General features: G+C 35.6%; 1 protein-coding gene across 1 annotated transcript; it reads right to left on the minus strand.

Moving 5' to 3' along the window:
* Window positions 1-61: 61 nt before the first annotated feature.
* Window positions 62-6,223, minus strand: CSLA02 (cellulose synthase-like A02). The gene is made up of 10 exons (XM_021422475.2): window positions 6,089-6,223; window positions 5,496-5,846; window positions 5,251-5,349; window positions 4,615-4,867; window positions 2,909-3,019; window positions 2,110-2,246; window positions 1,916-2,029; window positions 1,595-1,794; window positions 1,290-1,505; window positions 62-727 (listed from the first exon to the last, which is right to left on the minus strand). The coding sequence occupies exons 2-10, from the start codon at window positions 5,823-5,825 to the stop codon at window positions 574-576; spliced, it is 1,614 nt and encodes a 537-aa protein (XP_021278150.1). The 5' UTR covers window positions 5,826-5,846; window positions 6,089-6,223; the 3' UTR covers window positions 62-573.
* Between the last annotated feature and the right edge of the window lie 4,152 nt (window positions 6,224-10,375).

A 10,375-nucleotide genomic window follows, 5' to 3' on the forward strand; every position in this document is an offset into this window, starting at 1 on the left:
AGGAATCATTAATAGGCTGGCAAATTCCCTTTATAGGGTTTTGAATACAAATCCAAGGATATAACAGAAACATATAAATACTGGGAATTTGATAAATTAACTGTGATTACAAGTTCACCCTTCTATCAATCACTTTATTCCCTTCAAAAAGCTTGAGTAAAAACTAACAAATGGGAAACCCAAAAATAAAAATCCAAAATAAATAAGAGAAAGGAAAAAAAAAATCTCACAATTACAGGCAAACTGTCCAAAGAAAATAACATCATCTCCCTGTTGTCTTTACTACAGGCTCTTTTAACATTTTCTTTGTCCTTGACTCTGTATAATATATTGGCATAACAACAGCATTTGTTTTGTGGTGAATTCTCCATTTACTGGAATGATTCTGAGGGAGAGATGGCGACAGCTTTTGTGCTGAATATGTTGAATGACCTGTTTCTGTTTGAATGAGCTAAAAATAAGTGATAGTTGCAGTCAAATGTTGCAGACAGACTCCCACTTATACTTAATACTTTTGCTTGTGGGGGAGAAAAACACTGATACACCAACACAAATGCTACCAGGACTCTGCCACTAGATGATGGTGCCAACATAGCCAATTCCTGTGATGAAGAAGGTAATTGTTTGGAGGAAGAGGTATACAAAGTAGTTGTTCTTCCCATGGACAAAATCATAGCATCCACAAATGAAGAGGAATGCTGCAAATCCCAACTCCAATGTGTTGAGTCTGTTAAGAAAACAAGTACAAGAAATCACACACAGAAAAATTCACAACAGCTAAGTATCCTTCCTGGTAGTGGTAAATAAACGAAGAGGAATAAAAAACCTATACTAGTGGTCCCTAAATATAATGTTCACATATTATAATATTGTCTTATGCAAATTTTTAATTCAGAGAAGACGTAGTAAGTTTCCAGACATATCTATTGGTAGCAGCTAAGTAGCTATCAATAGAATCATGTGAAGTTAGGTAGGATAGGAGCCTTATCTCTCTGCAACTACAATAACAATGGAATCCATAGAATGTACTATCTCTGATCACTTTGACTGTCTATTTAATAAGGTGCCAACCTACAGAATCTCAACCACCGTAATGGAGGGAGCAATGCACTAAATATTTGACCATTAGAACTTATGGGGTTAGGTTGAGTAGGCAAATATTTTTTTTTTGCTTATAATATGCAGATTTGGTGGGCAGTATTTTATAGAAGTAAAAATAAGAAAGATGACCTCAGACGAATCTTAAATTCTTTATGCCAATTGGATTAAGAGTTAAGATGAGTTCTTACCTATCAGTAAATTTGAATCTAAATTTCCTGGGTGCTTTGGCATTTGTCTTGTTCTTAGCAGCATCTGCTGCTTTCTTGACAGCATCTCCTAGTTTCTCAGTGACAACCCACTCATTGGCTCTGCCTGCCTCCAGGAGACCGATAAATGTTGCCTTAGTCCGGTGCAATGACATCACATTCTCGAAAAGAATCCAGTAAAATAATAGGTGGATGGATCTGCAAATGCAAAGAAAATTAGTCTTTGCTGTTGCAAATCATGTTAAAGTAGATATCACAACAGAGAACCAATTTAGGGTAGACTATACCTTGGAGTTCCTACTGAGTTTAGAATGGTGATGACAGAAGGAATATAAACGGCTCCCCAAATAGGAACTTTAACTTCAGGAACCAAAATGGTAAGCGGAAGAACCACACAGTAAAAGAAAAATGTGACCATATGAGCAATGATCTTTCGGACGAAGAAGAAGCTGTAGATAACATATACTTTCTTCCAGAATTTCACTTTCTGCAATACGTAATAAGAAAAATCAAGTAACAGTATAAGATGTAAAAGGAGAAGGGAAAGTCTTAAAACTACAACCTTATATGTATGAGAAAATTTACAGCAGTCCTGAAGCTGAACTAACCTTATTCTGAATGATCTCCCACACCATTTTCCTGAATAGATTAGCAGGACCACAAGACCACCTATGCTGCTGGAAGCGGAAGGCCTTAAAAGTACTAGGAAGTTCACTTTTCGCCTAAGGAAGACATAGAGAAGCATAAGTCACCTGCTCACTCGATGGGGACTATGCATTGCATAATCACAGAGAAATAATACCTGAAGATCACCTAGGTAAACAAATTTCCATCCCCTAAGACTAGCTCGGACAGCGAGGTCCATGTCCTCCACGGTGGTTCTATCCTTCCACCCACCTGCCTCATTAATGGCAGCAATTCTCCAAATACCAGCAGTTCCTGCATTTGGATCGTGCATAAATTTAAGTTCTAGTAATTGACAGCAGCCACTAGATAGGGAATCTAATGCACATTCTTGATGTTTACGTGATTAATTACCATCATTTATGAATAATTTGATGACTCTGACAAGGGTTAAGAATGGCAGAGTTGCTTTGATCATTCAAGTATTTAAATAGTACCTAAAATTTTGTTATGTATTTACCCTCAAGCAGCATTGGAGGAATCAAATCAGATACTAAATCTCTCTTGAGAAAAGCAGACTTTCAACAACACTCTAACCTACAACTTTAACATCTACAAATTTTCAGCTCAAGTATCGTTGAAAGGCTCAAACTAAGTACATTGTTTATCATGAAAATTATGAAAATTCTATGACACTCTTAAGAGACAATCTTGTTGAGTTGGTCAATTCGTTGCTAGAAAATTGTTCCTAGTTCCAGTCACCCTCAAGCACCAACTACACGTATTTGTAAAAGCAAGAGTCACCATCACTTAACTGGTAAACTAAGAACTTTGAGGAAGTCTTAGGCTCTTAGCAGATGTCACCCAAATTGATTAGGAAAATAAATACAATAAGGAGGAGAAATGCAGTTAGCCTAACCAAAGAGGCACAAACCAAAACTAATTGTTAAATGAATAATGAGAAAAATAGGTCTTACCATTAAAACCAAAGAAAGCATGTGTTGCTGACCCAACTTCTTGTTCCACTGTGAAATGGTAATCCAATGACATCTCTTGCATTCTTGTTAACAAGCATTCGTCCGCGTTCACTGCAAAATGATCATCACTTTAATAAAATCTTTCAAAATAATAATGTGCATCATAATTATTTAATTTCATCAAATTCATAGTAACCTGAATACCTTATACGGATAATTAAAATTAAATAATCACGACGCTAAGATTATCCTCAAACTTTCCCTCTATGAATTTTTAATTTTGTGAGGTAAAGATATTAGTTGAAGGCACCTTAGGCAGTTATTTTCCATGTTGGAATCCTATTAAGGTAGAGAGAAACAAACAAAAATAAAAGTCGTTTAGACTTGGTTGTCCTCACATGATTCAAATCAGAATGTGCCACGTCACAAGTGCATGAGGGTTGCTTCTAAAATCTATGTAACTGACTGCCTTATTTTATAATGTTAAATTCATGCACCCAAACAACAATTTCGAAACAATTTTTTTTTTGTTTCTCAAGAAAAATAAAAAAAATCCCAGCAGTACTTGAAAACAAAATCCAAGTGTCGGCAAAGTGGAGTAAGGTCCACCACTGGGGATATAGTACTGCCCGCATCTTAACTTTACGCTTTAGCTAGGACCCAGTTTTTAACTAAAAAAGTTAAACGGCACGTGGAAAGTTGAGTGGCTGCAGCCATTGAAATGACAATGTTAACCTCCAAGGTGTTAAGGGGACCCTTTCTGTTGACCACGTGATCGGTATAATCTGGGTCTCTGATTAATAGAGCAAAATCCCACCCTTCTTTGTTCTTTTATTCTAAAGTGACAAAACCACCCCCGAAATCACTTGCAAGTTAATAAAAATAGAAGAACAAAGCCCATTGATTGAGCTAATCCCAGATAAAAGTCACTTCACCAGGAACAAAAAGACAAATAATTTTACAGTTTTCCTAATAGAATAAAATAAATTCAAAAGACACTAAACGAATTTCCATGTCATACATGACATATAAATTTTAATCATATTTACATTGAATTAGTAGATATCATTTTCCATTTAATTTTCACACCGAAACGTGTTTTATTAAATTTCAAGTTCAATGTCAAATTGTTGATTTTTCAATATTAAAAACGACAATTACTTTTTCAAAATTCCTAACGGAAACATTTGTGTCTTAACATATAAAATGGTGCTAAGAGAAGACTAAGACTAAGTTATTTATTTTTTGGCATTTTTAATTTAGGTAGTTTTAAATGGTGGGTAATGTGTAATTTCCTCAACTAATCACATCTTGTAATGCTGCTGCCTACTATTAAGATTGATTATGTATTATCATACAATACTATAATTCTCGTAGGTGGGTCCCATGAACAATGATGTACGGCTGATTAAAAAGAGGGCTAAGGGCAAACTGGGGTCCCCACCCGTGATTGGTGGGTTTTTTTGTGGACCCAGTTATGCCCCATGCAGTCTGCAACCAATTCCGCCGACAAAAACCAAAACCCAATTACGGAATTAAAACAAAAAATAAAAGGCGTTCACCTGGGAAAATTATATATAAAAAACCAAATAGTAGAATACCACCGACACTCTTGAGACATTTATGCAGCAAGGTAATCAGGTCATTAAATGAGAGAAATTAATTAATGAAATTAAATTAAATTAAGAGAATAAGGTTTAGCTTACCAAATCTCCAGCGAGCTTGAACGAGAGCAATGTCTGGATTGCGGGCCAGGAAAGGGATGCTTCTCCTAAGGAAGTCAGGCTCAGGCCTGAAATCGGCGTCGAAAATGGCCACATATTCACAGTGTTTGACATAGCTTCTCTTCAACCCTTCTTTCAAGGCTCCAGCTTTGTAACCTCCTCTGTTTTCCCTGATTTGGTACGTTATGTTTATGCCTTTGCTTGCCCATCTCAGGCACTCCTGCTCTACCATTAGCTACATGATTTTCGAACAAAATCAGCTCAAACTCAAACCCCATTTCAGCCGTTTTAAAAACCACTGGGGATAATAATGAAGAATTCAATGATGAGAGGAAGGTGACGGCAAATAAATGCTGGGAGTAAATGAGTTTTTATGCTTCGACATTTAAACAATGACAGTAATGCATAATGCTATAAAAGAAAGAGCTGAAGGTTAGCTGATATGAAGGAAGAAGGATTTGATATTATTAAGAGAATTAAATTGCATAATCTTTGGTGAGCAACTGAAGAGGAAATTTAAGGAAATGAGTGAGCCAAATGCATCATGAAAACAAATGGGTAGAGAAACGTATTGGGGAGTGTTTAAAGTGATTGGTTTTGACTTTGTAACATTTTTACCTTGATTGCAGGGTCAGTGGAATCATCGAGTACTTGGATCACGAGACGATCGGACGGCCATGAGAGTCCACAAGCTGCTCCAATGGAGATCTTGTAAACCTGTTCCAATGGACAGAAGAAAAAAATAATCATAAAGCACCAAACTTTGAGTTTGAGCCTTTTCCCTGAAACCCAGAAACAGAATACCAAAAAGAAACAAGTTCACCGAGAAGAAAACAGAGGAAAAAATAGGGAGAGACACTGACCTCTTTTTCGTTGAACATTGGGATCTGCACTAGAACCACAGGGAAATTTGAGCTACCAAGTTCCACATCATCTTGAATAAGCTCAAAGTTGTAACGCTTCTCTGGTTTTTTCCAGAAGAGCTTAACAAGAATAATGACTATTCCCATGTAAACACGCTCCATGAATAGCATGAGTGACATGATTAAGCAAATGTAGACACCAAGTTGCAGTAAAGGAACAATTAATGGTGCTTTGATAAGCTCCCAAATCAAACCAAGTTGACCTGTAATATCATCTCTTGACACTTGAAAGGACTCTGGAATCAGCAGCTTTGCTGAAATTTGAGCCATCTCTGCCTGTCTCCCACTCAGCTGAGCAGAGGAAAACAGAGAAAAAACAGGGGATAAGAAATAAAGATACCAAGAAAAGCCAAAAAAGAATCTCTCTCAGTGGTTTTTTGTGAACAATGTAGTTGAAAATGGGCCTTTATATAACTTGGAAGAAGCCTTTGATTATATTGAAACTAACACAAAAAAGTTAAGAACCCAATTCAAATCTGTCACTCCCTCCTCTAATTATCCCAGAAAATGAAAGAACAGAAATAGCTACTTGCCAGCCCTCCTCTTGCTCTCTCACAACTGTGCCAGCCAATGCAGATTCCGTTTCTTTCTATCAAAATGGAACAGAAACAGATGGTACTGCGCGAAGGAGAGAGAGAGAGGAGAATGCGGAGAGAGTCTGAGGGAGGAAAGCAGGGCAATAGATAGAGGGAGAAAGAGGGGCATTTTATAGTCAGATTTGGTCCTATTTGGACTTTAATGACTCCCCTTCTCCTATTAATTTTCATTTGTAGTAATACTTTTTTTGGTGACCATAAAATCTGAGAGCATTAACTGTTCCAACTAGAGGGGTGAGTGGACTTTTTGACGAGTTCAGTTTGCAAGATTACAAGCATTTTTTCTTGCCAAGGACCTTTTTGTCATTATACAAGTAAAGCTCAATTGAGTTATTGATATAACCCACCCAAGAGTCTGAATTTCTTTTCACTTTTTGGATGTTGTGGCATTTTCTGATTGATAGTTTGTTAGCTGCTCCAATGGCAAAAGCCAAAGATTAAACACTTTCACTTTTTCAGGAAATTGTCATTAACTGCTTGTACCTAAAAGTTTAAAAAAGTACATCTGGGAGAGGATTGAAGAAGGCTCTGAAGGAAAGACTCCTTGTGAGGGCAAGGATCAGGTTCATGTTACTAGTAAAATATTGCAGCAGACAAAGCACAACCTGGAGAAGTAGTTTTCCCTTCCCATTTCCCATTTTTATCTACCCAAACCCAATGTTTTTTTCTTGGTGCATTGTGAGTTTCTGACCTGGTTGACTGAAATACATCATTCCACTCTCCTCCTGGCATTAATCAAATGTGGCCACACTAAAAATTGTCATTGAAATTACTGTTACCACGAAAATTTACTTCTCATTTCTCACCCTGTTATCATTGGAAACGTATGCTTTTTTCTTTGTTATTTGTCAACTTCATTTTTAGTGCTTACCCTTGAAAGAGGTTTACCAGATCACACAATCCTTCATTAGTTACTTTTAAATGCATGACAACAAGATTTAATTTTGCATAAATATTATTTTCCAAATAAGAACTAAAGCATTAACTAGAATGAGACAAACAAAAGCAAATGCCTTGTTTCCGAATTAACTTTGTTCTACTCTAAATAAGAAGGGGTAGTTGCAAAATCTGAATCCTGTTATGAAGATACTTTAACAATTCTAACCTTCTTACGTCTGAAAATAGGTGCCCAATTAATAGCTTTAATGGCCATGAACAAAACAACAAAAACCATTCTTGCAGGTATAATCTTCTCTTTATTTATTGTTTGATTACCCATTAAGTGAAAATTTTCAAATGCATTGCATTTATACAAAGAGATATGAATCTTATAGACCCATACTCAGCTCAAAGGAGGTTGGTACTATCTGATTTGGGACCCAAATTCTATCTCCCAAAGGGTAGTTCATTGATTGATTCGACCCTCTAAGCTGAAGAGAGAAAATGATGATGAGGAGAATGTCAAGCAATTACTTCCATTGCCTTTGCTCTGTATGCCTGTGAAGCTAGGAGCATTTGATGTGGAGTGTCCTTTTCAAAGAAGTACCTCTGCTTTTTAATGAAATAAATTAGATACTGGGGGTTCCGAAACACCATGAATGCTTATTATTCCTTCAGAAAAAGGATATACCCTCGATGACTTTGTCTTCAAGAAAGCTTAAGAAGCTCTCATTTCATGTTATATGGATTAAGGAAATCAATATATTGTGAAATGCTAAGCTTTAAGTTAAGTCATAAAACGTACCAAAAAGGTTCAATGATAATAGCAAGATTTTTCCTTTTTTAAAGTTATCATGTTGAGGATAGAGTACAATTGATAATGTATTCTAGCAGGCAGAAGGAAATGACTGTAAAAATCTGATAGCTGAAAATCTTCGGCATCTGTTATCATACATTATTCAGTCTAAAAGTTTGCTAGCAAAGAGCTATTTTGTATATATTTGATTAGATTTTTCCTTTCTGGGGGAGGACAGTTGAATCTCATGAAAATTAGCACTCATTCTATAGTTTTATATATATTTTTAGATAAAAAAAAGGGACCAAAATCAGGACTCAATTTGGTATTTGAGATAGAGGAGAACAGAAGAAAAGGGCTCAAGAACCAAAGAGTTTTTCTCTTTATTTCTCTCAACTAAATTGGCATATACATAATTGATGTTATGATATGGAAAGAGGAAAAATATTATGCATACGAGTATATGAATAATTCCAACCTTAATAAAGCCTACACCCAATTATCATATGATATAGGACCAAGTATTACAATTATGGCTGGCTAGATGGCTTGGATTCAACTATTACAATTCCTCTTAGGATGCTTTATTAGACCCATGAAATGACAAGAGAATTAGTGTTATAAACATGCTTCTTTCGTTGATTACGTGATTGTTTTCAGTATACAAAATGATTTAGTTTCCCATCATAATCAAAACCAATGAAGAAAAAAAATATGAAAGCATATGCCTTCTTTTGTTTTTGCATTTTTATACACAATCGCTCCGCACATAGTGCCACTCAACCAGGTGCTCTTAAGTCCATCAACTTCAAGCCCAAGACAACTTTAGTAGTAGTACTAGTAGTATTTTGTCATTTTCATCGCTATCTATTGCGTTAATTAGTAACTGTTTCAAGTTGACTGGAAACCATAGTTTGACTATGGCGAAATTAATAGATATTGTATATTCAATTAAAAGTGATGGTGCAAATTGCAAAATTTGGGAGGCTTATGCATCTGAAACCGGCAAGTGGCTTTTTAAGATCAGAAAATTGCTGAAGCCTGGCGCATGTTTTGAGCCTAGAGCGGTGTGATCCATGCTTTTGTCCCCTATCTCACCAAGATAATGTATGGAAAAAGATGGGCTCACGTTCCATTCTTTACTGAAATTCTGCACTTTCTATTAATAAACATAATTCGATTTTGACAAGTGTTTCTCTTTTCTCAAGTCCAAAATGTACAACCATGTGAAGCCTGCAAGACCAAACCCAAAACGAAGAATTCCCAGCACAAAACAAAAAATAAAAATTATAGAGATATATCTTACTCTTGTTTATTCGACATTTGTGATATATTTTTCTTGCCAAATCATGTGGATCTTTAATGTCTTTTGCTTCTTAATTGAAGAATTAGCTGCTTTAACTATTCAAGCAAATGCTATGACCCTTGACACCAGGGTCATCATGTTTGTCTTTTTGTCAAATTTAGGGACATCGTTCTCTTAATTCTAGAATTTCACCACATTTACTAGCTGATAATGAGTCAAACATTAAAGGAAAGGGATAAGAAAAATAAAAACAAGAACACATGTTGTGAATTCAACAAGCCATGTGCCAGACTTGGTCTTTCAATTTTCTAACGTTGAACACACCTTACTTTCTTGTCCAACTGCCAAAACTGTCCTTCTATGTGTTACATCCAGTGGGAGTAAGTACTTCTGATCACGTTTACCTTGTTTGGTGAAATGAGGAATTACCTTGCACATCAGATCAGATGCTGGATGCTTACATGCTGTATCTCTGAGCATCCTGTTGGTTGGAAGAAATTAAGATGCAACTAGTCAACAGTTTTAACATATGATATAATCAGAAATATATAGCAAAATATGAGACATTAATGCACTTTGTAAGTTTGTCTGCAAGAAAATGAAAATCTATAAGTTGGATACTATAGATCCAGTTGGTGAGGCAATTTAGGGCAAACAGACTCAACTACAATCTTTGTGGCTGGTAATCTAGATCTTCCTCCATGGCATTGGAAAGCTGAGGCTAATCACGAAAATAATGTGCCAAAAAGTTAGACATGGGTGACCTACCATGGTGAGAATGGGATGTGGAGCCCTCTTTGTCTCCACCTCTTTTCTTTTCTGGTCTTCACAATAATTCATTCTTATATTAAACACTATTTTTTTAATTACCAATAAAAAATTTCCATAATATCGAAAAAGAAAAAAAAAATAATTCCATTGTACCAAGTAATCAAAATTTATTGGTGCATGATTGATGCTGCGATCATGAAGTCTTAATTAATTCTTATAATATGTTAAGAATTATTGAATATTTATTGTAATTTTTACTTATATATATAATCCCATAGTAAATTATAAATTAAATATATATTGAAAAAAAAAATATCAAGATAATCCATTAGTCTGGCTAGGTGGCTTTCAAATTCTACATAGTCCGATGTGTTTCTTGTACAAATTAAAAGCCCTGACCAGATTTTACCCAAGCTAGATACTGGTGAAGCTTATTGGCCAAAATAAAGAAGATATTTGGTGAAGCTTCTAT

The sequence above is a fragment of the Theobroma umbraticum genome, unplaced genomic scaffold (genome assembly GCF_002168275.2).
Source record: "Theobroma umbraticum cultivar Fairchild unplaced genomic scaffold, ASM216827v3 scaffold_95.0, whole genome shotgun sequence".
Taxonomy (NCBI): domain Eukaryota; kingdom Viridiplantae; phylum Streptophyta; class Magnoliopsida; order Malvales; family Malvaceae; genus Theobroma; species Theobroma umbraticum.